Raw genomic sequence first — 14,812 nt, forward strand, 5'->3', positions numbered from 1 at the left:
TTCGTGGTAGAAAGGGGTGTTTTCTCTAAGATTGGTGATGTTGCTTATAGCCTGATGACTAAGTCACTAAATTACAACTGATTTTAAATTGTAATTAAGAGATTAGTGTGTTTTATTACAAATGTGTGGTATGTCTTTTGTATTTTGTTTTATTGTAATTGTGTCCGAATCCATTGGCATCGCTATATTATAACTGTGTGTGAGCCCATCTGTAAGTAGCATTTACTGGGGATGTTTTTGTGATTCGAAGTCTTGTAATAAAGAAAGTGTTAATGGGGTTTTTAGTATTATTTTTTATAGAAATGTTTGTTCGATGTTGGAAAATTCAATAAATATAATGTGTTTCAAAAGTATTTGTCACAGTGGAAAAGCGAAGGAATGGCGCAGCTAAACTAAGGCCACGCAGACCTCATATACCGGGGACCGTCGTGGAAAGCGGAGAGCGGCTGCAAAAAGTTGCATGAAATCAGCAAAAGGAATCACTCGTAAGTTCCCAAGTGCTATCGGCAGTCCAGCTAGCACAATGGCTGTGGATAGGGAATTAATAACAATAGAGTCCAATGGTCGAGCAGCTCTTCAGAGCCACGCATTTCTGTAGTCACTACAATGCAACACTTGAGGTAGAGTAAAGAGCGACACCACTGGACAATGGATAACTGGAAACGAGTGTTGAAGAACCTGAGTTTGGCGAATACCTGCGGAACGTTACCTTCCATAACGTGTAGTGCCAACAACGAGGTCCAGAGGAGGTAGTGTTACGATATGGGGGTGCTTTCGTGGTTGGAGTTTAGTCCACATTTTACTCTCAAGAAACGCTGAATAAGGAAGCCTACGAACACATTTTACAGCATCGAGTACTGCCAACAGTGGAATAACAGTTCGGAGACAATGACTGCATCATCATGATATTTCACCCTGTCATGAGGCAGTCCTGAAATGGACTGGCCTGCCCACAGTTCAAACCCGAACCCAGTGGAACACCTTTGGGACGAGTTATAACGTCAACTACGCTGCAGACACCACCGCCCAACATCACTACCTCCCTATCCTTTACAATTCTCTTGCTGACACTACATGGTTCTGGAGTCCGCTCTTGTATTTTCCAATGTCAACAGTAGGAGACCTGCTTTTAACTCACGTTTGAAAAAGTTATAAATGCGGTAAATAACCCGCCTCGCCTGCTTGCGAAGCACTTCACGTTTGTTGCCATCACCTGACCTTTTTTTTAATCGCACTTAAACATTTACAAGATACACATTCACAGCTATACCGCTGTAAGAAATAAAAGGAAACAAAGAAACTGATATTTGCATGAATAATTCGGTTGTCGCGAAGTGCGGCAACAGTGCAGCATGTTGGAGGGAGATTCTCGCTCTCTGGCTGTAACCCTCTGCTAGCCGCTCGGAAAGAGAATGAATATTACTAGCCGCCAGTGGCTAGTGGAGAGGGATGCGCAGAACGGCTGAAAACTGGGCCTTCTTACATGATGCGAACATTAGACGAGAAGCTGAGCTGCAGTAGGATCGAATACACTTTGCGGATTAACGACCGTGACTGCGACAACAGCTAGCCTCAATGTGTTTTTTTTTATGAAATTCCAACAGTTAAAATATGATCACACACACACCAAAGTTTCACAATCGCAGACTGGTGGCGCACACGACTTCTCTTCCTAGGTATCTGACAGCTAAAGTGACAGGAAGGGTATCAGGCCGCACAGTTAAATAAACACATAACTGCGAAAACTTGAGTAGATCAGGGTGTGTCCTAGACGAGATAATCACTGACGAAAAGAAGAAAAAGTTGCCATCATATGTGTATTTGGCGAATCTTATACACTGACGTTACGAAAGTCACAGAGTACCTTCTAAAATGGCGTCGGACCTCCTATTGCCCGACGAAGTGCAGCAAATGAACGTGGCATGGACTCAGCGACTCCTTGCAAGCCCCCTGGAGAAATATTGAGCCATGCTGCCTCTATACCCGTCCATTATTGTGAAAGTGTTGCCAGGACATGATTTTGTGCACGAACTGATCTCTCAATAACGTCCCATAAATTTTCGATGGTATTCAAGCCGGGCGATCTGGGTGGCCAAACCATTAGCTCGAATTGTCCAGAATATTCTTCCTACCCCCATGAAGCATGGACCTTGCCGTTGGTGGGGAGGCTTGCGTGCCTCAGCGATACAAATGGCCGTACCGTAGGTGCAACCACAACGGAGGGGTATCTGTTAAGAGGCCAGACAAACGTGTGGTTCCTGAAGAGGGGCAGCAGCTTTTTCAGTAGTTGCAGGGGCAACAGTCTGGATGCTTGACTGATCTGGCCTTGCAACACTAACCAAAACGGCCTTGCTGTGCTGGTACTGCGAACGGCTGAAAGCAAGGGGAAACTACAGCCGTAATTTTTCCCGAGGGCATGCAGCCTTATTGTATGGTTAAATGATGAAGGCGTCCTCTTGGGTAAAATATTCCGGAAGTAAAATAGTAACCCATTCGGATCTCCGGGCGGGGACTACCCAAGAGGACATCGTTATCAGGAGAAAGAAAACTGGCGTTCTACAGATCGGAGCGTGGAATTTCAGATCCATTAATCGGGCAGGTAGGTTAGAAAATTTAAAAAGGGAAATGGATAGGTTAAAGTTAGATATAGTGGGAATTAGTGACGTTCGGTGGCAGGAGGAACAAGACTTTTGGTCAGGTGAATACAGGGTTATATATACAAATCAAATAGGGGTAATGCAGGAGTTGCTTTAATAACGAATAAAAAATAGGAATGCGGGTAAGCTACTATCAACAGCATAGTGAACGCATTATTGTGGCCAAGACAGACACGAAGCCCCCGCCTACTACAGTAGTACAAGTTTATATGCCAACTAGCTCTGCAGATGAAATTGATGAAATGTATGATGAGATAAAAGAAATTATTCAGGTAGTGAATGGAGACGAAAATCAAATAGTCATGGGTGATTGGAAAACGAGAGTAGGAAAAGGGAGAGTAGGAAACATAATGGGTGAATATGGATTGGGGGAGAGAAATGAAAGAGGAAGCCGTCTGGTAGAATTTTGCACAGAGCATAACTTAATCATAGCTAACACTTGGTTCAAGAATCATAAAAGCAGATTGTATACATGGAAGAATCCTGGAGATACTAGAAGGTATCAGATAGATTGTATAATGGCAAGACAGAGATTTAGGTTCAAATGGCTCTGAGCACTATGGGACTTAACATCAGAGGTCATCAGTCCCCTAGAACTTAGAACTACTTAAACCTAACTAACCTAAGGACATCACACACATCCATGCCCGAGGCAGGATTCGAACCTGGGACCGTAGCAGTCGCGCGGTTGCGGACTGCAGCGCCTGGAACCGCTCGGCCACCACGGCCGGCGCAGAGATTTAGGAACCAGGTTTTAAATTGTAAGACATTTCCAGGGGCAGATGTGGACTCTGACCACAATCTATTGTTTATGAACTGTAGATTAAAACTGAAGAAACTGCAAAAACGTGGGAATTTAAGGAGATGGGACCTGGATAAACTGACTAAACCAGAGGTTGTACAGAGTTTCAGAGAGAGCATTACGGAACGATTGACGGGAATGGGGGAAAGAAATACAACAGAAGGAGAATGGGTAGCTCTGAGGGATGAAGTAGTGAAGGCAGCAGAGGATCAAGTAGGTAAAAAGACAAGGGCTAGTAGAAATCCTTGGGTAACAGAAGAAGAAATATTGAATTTAATTGATGAAAGGAGAAAATATAAAAATGCAGTAAATGAAGCAGGCAAAAAGGAATACAAACGTCTCAAAAATGAGATCGACAGGAAGTGTAAAATGACTAAGCAGGGATGGCTAGAGGACAAATGTAAGGATGTAGAGGCTTATCTCACTAGGGGTAAGATAGATACTGCCTACAGGAGAATTAAAGAGACCTTTGGAGAAAAGAAAGCCACTTTTCTGAATATCAAGAGCTCAGATGGAAACCCAGTTCTATGCAAAGAAGGGAAAGCAGAAAGGTGGAAGGAGTATATAGAGGGTCAATACAAGGGCGACGTACTTGAGGACAATATTATGGAAATGGAAGAGGATGTAGATGAAGATGAAATGGGAGATACGATACTGCGTGAAGAGTTTGACAGAGCACTGAAAGACCTGAGTCGAAACAAGGCCCCGGGAGTAGACAACATTCCTTGAGAACTACTGACGGCCTTGGGAGAGCCAGTCCTGACAAAACTCTACCATCTGGTGAGCAAGATGTATGAGACAGGCGAAATACCCTCAGACTTCAAGAAGAATATAATAATTCCAATCCCAAAGAAAGCAGGTGTTGACAGATGTGAAAATTACCGAACTATCAGTTTAATAAGTCACAGCTGCAAAATACTAACGCGAATTCTTTACAGACGAATGGAAAAACTGGTACAAGCCGACCTCGGCGAAGATCAGTTTGGATTCCGCAGAAATGTTGGAACACGTGAGGCAATACTGACCCTACGACTTATCTTAGAAAGTAGATTAAGGAAAGGCAAACCTACATTTCTGGCATTTGTAGACTTAGAGAAAACTTTTGACAATGTTGAATGGAATACTCTCTTTCAAATTCTAAAGGTGGCAGGGGTAAAATACAGGGAGCGAAAAGCTATTTACAATTTGTACAGAAAGCAGATGGCAGTTATAAGAGTAGAGGGGCATTAAAGAGAAGCAGCGGTTGGGAAGGTAGTGAGACAGGGTTGTAGCCTGTCCCCGATGTTATTCAATCTGTATATTGAGCAAGCAGTAAAGGAAACAAAAGAAAAATTCGGAGTAGGTATTAAAGTCCATGGAGAAGAAATAAAAACTTTGAGGTTCCCCGATGACATTGTAATTCTGTCAGAGACAGCAAAGGACTTGGAAGAGCTGTTGAACGGAATGGACAGTGTCTTGAAAGGTGGGTATAAGATGAACATCAACAAAAGCAAAACGAGGATAATGGAATGTAGTCGAATTAAGTCGGGTGATGTTGAGGGTATAAAATTAGGAAATGAGACACTTAAAGTAGTAAAGGAGTTTTGCTAATTAGGGAGGAAAATAACTGACGATGGTCGAAGTAGAGAGGATATAAAATGTAGACTGGCAATGGCAAGGAAAGTGTTTCTGAAGAAGAGAAATTTGTTAACATCGGGTATAGATTTAAGTGTGAGGAAGTCGTTTCTGAAAGTATTTGTATGGAGTATAGCCATGTATGGAAGAGAAACATGGACGATAAATAGTTTGGACAAGAAGAGAATAGAAGCTTTCGAAATGTGGTGCTACAGAAGAATGCTGAAGATTAGATGGGTAGATCACGTAACTAATGAGGAGGTATTGAATAGGATTGGGGAGAAGAGGAGTTTGTGGCACAACTTGACAAGAAGAAGGGACCGGTTGGTAGGACATGTTCTGAGGCATCAAGGGATCACAAATTTAGCATTGGAGGGCAGCGCGGAGGGTAAAAATCGTAGTGGGAGACCAAGAGATGAATACACTAAGCAGATTCAGAAGGATGTAGGTTGCGGTAAGTACAGGGAGATGAAGAAGCTTGCACAGGATAGAGTAGCATGGAGAGCTGCATCAAACCGGTCTCAGGACTGAAGACAACAACAACAACATTCTTCAAACCAGTCGCCAACAACTGGAGCCAAGTCACAAGGCGCTTCGCTTCATCGTCCACAAAAATTCAGTCAATTATTGTTTGGGAACATGAAATACACGAATGGCTCCAAGCGGTCTCCAAGTAGCCGAACATAACCATGTCCAATCAATGATCGGTTCGTTTGGACCAGTAGACGCATTCTATTACATGTGAACACAGCCCACACCATTATGGAACCGCCACCAGCTTGCACAGTGACTCTCTCTGGCTCTGAGCACTATGGGACTTAAGTTCTGTGGTCATCAGTCCCCTAGGCACAGTGACTTGTTGACAGCTTGGGTGCCAGGTTTCGTTGTGTCTGCACCACACTCGATCCCTACCATCAGGTCTTATCAACTGAAATCGGTACTCATCTAACAAGGCCACGATTTTACAGTCATCTAGGGTCAAACCGATATGGTCACGAGCGCAAGAGAGGCGCTACGGGCGATGGCGCGCGGTTAGCAAAGGCACTCGCGTCAGTCGTCTGCTTCCATAACCCATTAGCGTCAAATTTCGCTGCACTCTCCTAATCGATACGTTCTTCGTACGCCCCACATTGATTTCTGCGGTTATTTCAAGCATTGTTGCTTATCTGTTAGCAGTGACAACTCTACGCAAAAGCCGCTGCTCTCGGTCGTTACGTGAAGCCCGTCGGCCACTGCGTTGGTCGTGGTGAGTGATAATGCCCGAAATGTGGTATTCTCGGCACACTCTTGACACTGTGGATCTCGGAATATTGAATTCCCTAAAGATTTCCGAAATGGAATTTCTCATGTGTATAACTCCAACTACCGTTCCGCGTTCAAAGTCTGTTAATTCCTAACGATCGGCCATAATGCCGTCGGAAACCTTTTCACATGAATCACCTGAGTACAAACGGCAGTTCCGCCAGTGCACTGCCCTTTTATATCTTGTGTACACTATGCTACCGCCATCTGTATGTGTGCATATCGCTATCCCACGACGATTCTCACATCAGTTTATCTTTGACTGTCTCTGTTTGCTGACTGGCTATTTTTGAATGTGCTTAATGGCTTAATACTTTCAACGTCCATAATATCACATGGACAATGTAGGCATGCAGGGATTTGGTAAAAAATTATGGAAATACAGGGAGAAATGCATAGTTGAACATAAATGCAGGTGCTACACAATCCTGCAGGATTCACTGTTGAATCTGACCACGAACGGTATCTGCGCAACGTCATCAAAAAATTGCAAGTGTCAGTCGTTGTCAGACCAGAGTTCTGTGTAGTTGTGAGTGCATTATGTCGGAGCTAAGTGAAGTGGAATTAGGGTACATTGTTGATGTTCGCATGGTGTGTCCTTCCGTAACCAAGGCAGCCGAAGTGTTTCGTATTTGAAGAGGCATCGTATCGAGGAGTTATACTGTAAACAGGAAAAGCGGAAAAACCTCGTCTGACAAGTCACAACATAGACTAAAGTCTGTGTTGAGTGATTGTGGCGGACGGCCATTGAAGAGCACCATGGCTGCGAAAGTCACTGCAAACCTGAATATCGTACTCAGTACCAAAACAACTCGAAGGGAGCTGGACGAGGTAGAATTCCAAAATCAAATGCTCGTAACAGGAAACCATGGTGGTGAAGCCATAAAACCTCGACTAAAGAACGATAGAAGAATGTCATTCGGTCGGATGAGTCTTGTTTCACGATGTTTGCCACTTCTGGCGAGTTCACGTCTCAAGTGTGAAACATGGCGGGTGTTTGGTTATGATTTGGGCAGCCATATCATGGTATTCCACGGGTCTCATGGTCACTCTGCAAGGTGCCATTACAGCCAAGCATTATGTGACCATTCTGGCTGATCAGGTCCATGCCATTGTGCAATATTTATTCCCCAATGGTGATATTGTGTTCCAAGACGACGGCGCACCTATTCAAACAGATCGCGTCGTCTAGGACTTGTTTTGCGAACACGAGGATGAATTCTTCAGTTGAAACTTCCGGGCTGAGAGGCAGTGGTCGATGCATAAAATTTCCACCTAACGTTTCGTCTCCGTCTGCGGGAGACTGACTGACATAGTGGCTTTATTTAAACACTGCCTGACGACAACTTATTTCCAGTGCAACAACGAGTTTTACGAACAGATCGACGGGGTGGCGATGGGATGCCCTCTCAGCCCAGCTGCTACCAATTTATTTATGGAGATCTTCGAACAGCGAGTGCTGCAGACTGCGAGTAAAAAGCCAGCTAAATGGTACCGCTATGTTCATTACACATTTGTTGTGTGGGCTCATGGTGAAGAAGAGCTGGATGTCTTCTTGGTTCATCTGAAGAGTATTAACCCGAAGATACAGTTTACGATGGAGAAAGAGAGCAACGGTGAACTCAATTTCCTGGATGTGTCGGTAATTAAACGGGTGGATGGGATGCTGGGCCACAAAGTATATAGAAAGAACACTCACACGGATCGATACCTCCACAAGGAATCAAACCATCATCCTAGGCAAAAAAGAGGTATCATGAAACCTTGGTGGACAGAGCCAACAAAATCTGCAAGCCTGCTTACTTGCAAGATGAATTAAATCAGTTACGGTCAGCCTTCATGAAAAACGGATATCCAGCAAGGAAACTGATCGAGCCCTCCATGAAAGAAGAAAAGAAGCCAGAAGTCAAGAGCAACAATGGTCACTTACTGGAAGAGTTTTCCTGTCGTTCATTAATAAAGTCACGGACGGTATCGGGAAAGTTCTGGCCAGGTATGGGACCGAAACAATCTTCAGACCCACCAAGAAGATTAAGGAATATTTAAGAACTGCAAAAGACGTCCGACACCCCCTAACAACACTTGGGGTCTACAAAATTCCATGCAGCTGTGGACAAGTATATATAGGAACAACGAAAAGAAGTGTAAACACCCGCTTAGCGAAGATAAAAGCAACCGTCTCTTAGGACACATCGAAAAATCGGCCGTAGCTGTGCATGTTTTTCGAGCTGGGAACCACGAAATTAAATTTAATGAGACAAGCGTTCTAGAACGAACATCCCATTATCATGCGCGCATGTATAGAGAAGCAATAGAGATTCACAAACACCACAATAATTTTAAAAGAAAAGAAGAAGTTTTAAAGTTGAACAAAATATGGATGTCGATGTTGCGCCAGCAGAACGACAGTCGATTACTCTTAATCGAGAATGATGACGCCTTCCAAAGATAGGCATGCCGTCGGCATCACGTGACGAATGGTGGTGCCTTCTATGCGCTCTATAAATGCGAGAGTACCTGGATCCTCAGTGGCAGTAGCCGGACGACCTCAGAAGATGTCTGTCGCAGACGGAGACGAAACGTTAGGTGGAAATTTTATACATCGACCACGGCCTCTCAGCCCGGAAGTTTCAACTGAAGACAACACCGGCCGTGAAAGCCTACACTGCATGACGAGGATGAATTGTCGCATCTCCCCTGGCCAACACAATCACCAGATCTCATTGTTATTGTCCGCCCCAATAGCTGAGTGGCGCCGGTACGGTAGCTTAGCGTGTTCGGTCAGAGGGTTAGCTGCCCTCTTTAATACAAAAACTGAGTTAATGGATCAACAACGAACTAAAACGGGTGTCTTGCTACGTCCGCCCCGAACGGATGCAATGAACGACAGCGAACAAAATGATATTACAAAAAAAAAGGGGTCAACGTGACGGATTGCCGTCCTACGGGCCCGTGTTCGATTCCTAGCTGGATGGGGAATTTTCTCCGCTCAGGGGTTGGGTGTTGTATTGTCTTCATCACCATTTCGTCCCCACCCGGCGCGCAAGTCGCCCAATGTGGCGTCGAATGTAATAAGACCTGCACCACGGCGGCCGGACCTGACCCGCAAGGGGCCTCCCGACCAATGGCGCCAACGCTCATTTCCACTTTCCATTGTTATTCATCCTGTGTGATCAGCTTTAGAGAGAAGGGTGCATGATCTCTATCCACCTCCAGCATCGTTACCTGAACTTGCCACTAGTCCCTTGAAAATCTGCAGGGCTTGTATCTACCCATTCTGAGACGAGTGGAAGCTGTTTTGAATGCCAACACGTTTCCAACACTGTATAAGGGATGGTAATGTGTTGTGTTTTTGGTGCTTCCATATTTTTGTCCATCTCTGTATTTCCACTACAAGCATGTTAGTGTGTGAAAGTAATGATCTGTCTTTTCCTTGTTCATAGAACTTGATAATGAGATCATGTCTTCCCGGAACTAGTTGTGTTTCCAGTTAAGAAAACCAAAATTCTGGACACCTGGTACGTCATAGTCTCCGAACTGAAATCGTTCCATAGTCAAGCGTGCTGACCTCTTTCATTTTGGTACGTAAGATTTCCCAAAGCGGAAAGCTCCTGAAGAATGGAAAAGAGGAGGAGGAGGAGGAGGAGGAGGAGAGCTAGAGGAGACCAGTAGTCACCTGCGGACAGAAGGGCGAGTACTGCAGGGAGTAGACGGGCCCGCGGTGCGCGCGGAAGTGGTCGAGGTGTCGGTGCAGGCTGCGCGTGGAGCAGACGTGGACGCAGCCCGCGTCGGTGCCCACCAGGTAGTCGCCCGCGCCGTCCGGCCGCAGAGCCAGTACCAGCGCCGCCGCGAAGCACGACACCGGCTCCCCAGGCGGCGGGGGTTCCCCGCCCGGGCGTCGCGGCGCCCGCGCGCCGGGGGGAGGCGCGACGCCGCCCACGGCGCCCTCTGGCCAAGGCACGCGCATCACCTGCGTCTGCTCCAGCCGCGCGCCGTTGCGCCGGTACCTGTCAAAGGCGCCGCGCTGTTGGAACAGCAGAGCCTCGCTAGCGCCCTGCGTTAACACATAACGTACCAGCTTCTTAGCAGTTTACCGATAGACGGCCTCGACATAAATACGTAGGCTTCCGCGGCCGGTGTCGCGATCATAAGTCTTCTCGGTGTAGTACTGCCTCACAGTATAAAAATCTTTGATTATAAACACAAACCAACGTTCCGACCGTATCACAACGGCCTACCTCAGGACAAGACTGGTTTTGGTGGAGTTTTTTTCGCTTTATTGTAATCTCATACCCCCGCCCAGTATGGGTGGGGGGTGGTCTGTCAGCAGTACAATTCTCCACTTTTCAGCCAAGCGAATTAAAAAAAAATTACAATGAGAAATATAAACAATATTTGGGGTTGAGTTTTGTTTTAAATTAAAAATCAAAGAGGAAAGTTAAAAAAACGGAAATATGTTTCATTTTAAAAACATCTCAGGAAAGTGAAATTCTTCTTATTAAACAATGAAGCGCTGCACTTTCTCATAATAACTGAAGAACCGGCACTAGGGCGAGAGATATTGACAGAGAGAATGTGTTCTAGGGTTGAAAAGTGCGGGTAGAAAGATAGGTGTCCGTTAGACAGTAAAAAATATGGAAATGAGAGGCAGGAGCTGAGGTGGATAGTGGGAAATACAGTCGGTGAGAAAGACAGAGGTTGAGGAGTACTGTGTCATATGGGTAGGGCAGTGGGGTTGCAATAGGAAAGTGATGGGGCTGGATAGAGAGGGAGAGGAGAGAGGAGCCCTCGTGTGGATTGCAATAGGTTGGGAAGAGTTACAGCTAGTTCCTTTTTTTTCTCAATTATTTGCTTGACGTATTCCAATTTCTGTCTTCCTCTACAGTTTTTGCCCTCTACCGCTCCCTCTAGTAGCATGGAAGTCATTCCCTCATGTCTTAGCGGATGTCCTACCATCCTGTCCCGTCTCCTTATCAGTGTTTTCCACATATTCCTTTCCTCTCCGATTCTGCGTAGAACCTCCTCATTCCTTACATTATCAGTCCACCTAATTTTCAACATTCGTCTGTAACACCAAATCTCAAATGCTTCGATTCTCTTCTGTTCCGGTTTTCCCACAGTCCATGTTTCACTACCATACAATGCTGTACTCCAGACGTACATCCTCAGAAATTTCTTCCTCAAATAAAGGCCGGTATTTGATATTAGTAGACTTCTCTTGGCCAGAAATGCCTTTTTTGCCATAGCGAGTCTGCTTTTGATGTCCTCCTTGCTCCGTCCGTCACTGGTTATTTTACTGCCTAGGTAGCAGAATTCCTTAACTTCATTGACTTCGTGACCATCAGTCCTGATGTTAAGTTTCTCGCTGTTCTCATGTCTACTACTTCTCATTACAGTTAGTAGGAGGGTTAAATAGCAGGGTGGATCTCAGTGACTAGGAGAGGGAGTTGGTTGAAGTTGCCGTGGGATAGGTTACAGAGTGTGTGTAGGTTTCGGGACGGAGGGATGTATTTCTGAAGGTGTGGCAGTGTACCAGGGTTGGTCATCATAGAGGATGTTGTGGAGGAAAGGTGGCTCTACTTATTTTAGACGATCGGTGTCAATATGTCATATTTTTGAAACTTTATTGGCCCTGGAATATAATGGGGTAGTCATGACGGAAGGGGAGAGGGTACAAAAGAAGTGACTGGTGGGCTAGCCAGCTTGTAAGTGATTGACGACAGTGCTAATCGGCCTTAGTTTCTGGTGAGCATGTTTTCTTCCTGCCAACGGCTTTGCCACAGTGGATACAGCTGTTCCCATCAGATCACCGAAGTTAAGCGCTGTCGAGCGTGGCTGGGATTTGGATGGGTGACCATCTGGGCCACCATCCGCTGTTGCCAATTTTCGGGGTGCACTCAGCCTCGTGATGCCAATTGAGGAGCTACTCGACCCAACAGTAGTGACTCTGGACAAAGAAAACCATCACAACTCTGGACAAAGAAAACCATCATAACGACCAGGAGAGCACTGTGCTGACCACACACCCCTCCTATCCGCATCCTCAGCTGAGGATGACACGGCGGTCGGATGGTCCCGATGGGCCGCTTGTGGCCTGAAGACAGAGTGCATGTTCTCATCCTGGTGTGCGCGTAAATTCACTAGCAGTTCCCTACTAGCTGTTTGTTCGGGCTACCGTGTCCATACCCAGTGAAGCTTCTGCCACGAGACTGCTCGCGGCCTGTGTCTGGGATAGCTGCAGCCGTCCCCTCTATTGATGTTGTAGGGCTGCTAAGTAATTTTAATCACCTGTAGAATTTTTCGTTTACGCATCTACGGCTCTTCCGCCAGCACACGGATTTCCTGGAACAAGATAGGCTGTCCACGGTTACGCTGGTGTTCCGCTATCGCCGATTCATTATGCTGTGCTAATGGCACATAACGTTCGTGATCTGCTACCCGTGCGCTAACTGGTCTCCCTGTATCCTCTATGTAGGCAGTTCCACACTCACAATGTGGTTCATATACTCCTGCAGTATTTAGTTTGTTGACTGCTTCCTTGCTGAAACGTATCATGTTGTGGATCCTGTGGCTGCTGCAGAAAATCGGTTTGAAACTTCGTCGGCGGAGGACGTTGCTTAGTCTTTCACTGACGCCCTTGCATATGGTTAGTGTACTACCGGAACTTTCTCTTCCATGCCCTCTTCATTTCTTTTACTTCGGTAGGTATTTTATACTATGACGCGATACTACACCCGGCAGAATTTTAATCATCAAGTAATTTCTTCTCCTTTCTCTGTTGCCTTTATCTTGTATCTTGACGCGATTGGCATGGTTATTATTCGATTTGGCATTTTTCGTGTTAGAGGGTGGCCGAATTCCTTTTCCAATCACCACCCCTTTACCCCCCCCCCCCCTCCTCCATCGCATGATGAAAGGAATTTGAGTACCGTAACTACCTACATGTATAAACGTGTAACTGATGCGGGACGTCGGTACCAGCCCGGTATTCACCTACTGGGATGTAGGAAACCACCTAAAGCCACATCTGGCCGGGCCAGTACACTGGTCCACGGCGTTAATCCGCCGGGCGGATACGATCATACCGGAATCCCGTAAGCGGCCTGCTAACACGCGCAGTAAGCTATGCGGGTAACAGGAAATTATTAAGATGTTTCTATAATAAATGAAAGAATGGCAACTGCATGATTTAAAATAGAACGACGACAAAAGATAATGATAGCCGTGTTACACTACTGAAAAGGGAAAAAAGTCGAAACAAATCAGTTTTTTAAAACACGACCATCCGTAACAGATAAATGTATTAAGAGTGACCAACTTATCGTATGAGTAGATTATAGGCTAGGGTACACAAAATACCTATTCCAAATGTTGTTCGAAGTTTCAGAGAAGTAACAGTACATGAAAGTGGAGAGGAACTTTGGCAATTTGCAACTTTCAACCAGCTGAAATTAACCTATTACCTCAAGAAAGATATTCGTAAGTTTATATGGCGTAGTCGAGGCTACAGATAATTAATCGATTATCTGATAGTGGATAATACGTTAATCCTATGGTGCAGGATGTTACAGAACACAGAGGCAGTGATATATATTTGGATCACTATTTCATAATTTTTTTAAGGTTATAATACGTAGGTTGACACTTAAAGTAGTAAAGGAGTTTTACTATTTGGGGAGCAAAATAACTGATGATGGTCGAAGTAGAGAGGATATAAAATGTAGATTGGCAATGGCAAGGAAAGCGTTTCTGAAGAAGAGAAATTTGTCATCATCGAGTATAGATTTAAGTGTCAGTAAGTCGTTTCTGAAAGTATTTGTATGGAGCGTAGCCATGTATGGAAGTGAAACATGGACGATAACTAGTTTGGACAAGAAGAGAATAGAAGCTTTCGAAATGTGGTGCTACAGAAGAATGCTGAAGATTAGATGGGTAGATCATATAACTAATGAGGAGGTATTGAATAGGATTGGGGAGAAGATAAATTTGTGGCACAACTTGACTAGAAGAAGGGATCGGTTGGTAGGACATGTTCTGAGGCATCAAGGGGTCACCAATTTAGTATTGGAGGGCAGCGTGGAGGGTAAAAATCGTAGAGGGAGACCAAGAGATGAATACACTAAACAGATTCATAAGGATGTCGGTTGCAGTAGGTACTGGGAGATGAAGAAGCTTGCATAGGATAGAGTAGTATGGAGAGCTGCAGCTAACCAGTCTGAGGACTGAAGACCACAACAACAACAACAATACGTGGGTTGGAACTTAAATAGTGGCAACACTGCTGTGGAGACACTATGCAATGGAATCTACTATTGTCACTGATAGCACATGTTGTTGACATACCTACCTTACCTCCAAGCAAATGGACTCGCCCGTCCCACGTCACCGGCGTGCGCACAATCGAGGGATAAACAGTCACTTGTGAGCGAGCGGTCTA

General features: G+C 45.3%; 1 protein-coding gene across 1 annotated transcript in view; it reads right to left on the minus strand.

Moving 5' to 3' along the window:
* LOC124570251 (dynein axonemal intermediate chain 4) overlaps window positions 1–14,812 on the minus strand; it is a 62,304-nt gene that overhangs the window by 14,469 nt on the left and 33,023 nt on the right. Inside the window, exon 4 of the mRNA XM_047131104.1 lies at window positions 10,052–10,429. Within this exon, the coding sequence (XP_046987060.1) occupies window positions 10,052–10,429 (378 nt within the window). The remainder of the gene's footprint in view (window positions 1–10,051; window positions 10,430–14,812) is intronic.

The sequence above is a fragment of the Schistocerca americana genome, chromosome 1 (genome assembly GCF_021461395.2).
Source record: "Schistocerca americana isolate TAMUIC-IGC-003095 chromosome 1, iqSchAmer2.1, whole genome shotgun sequence".
Taxonomy (NCBI): Eukaryota; Metazoa; Arthropoda; class Insecta; order Orthoptera; family Acrididae; genus Schistocerca; species Schistocerca americana.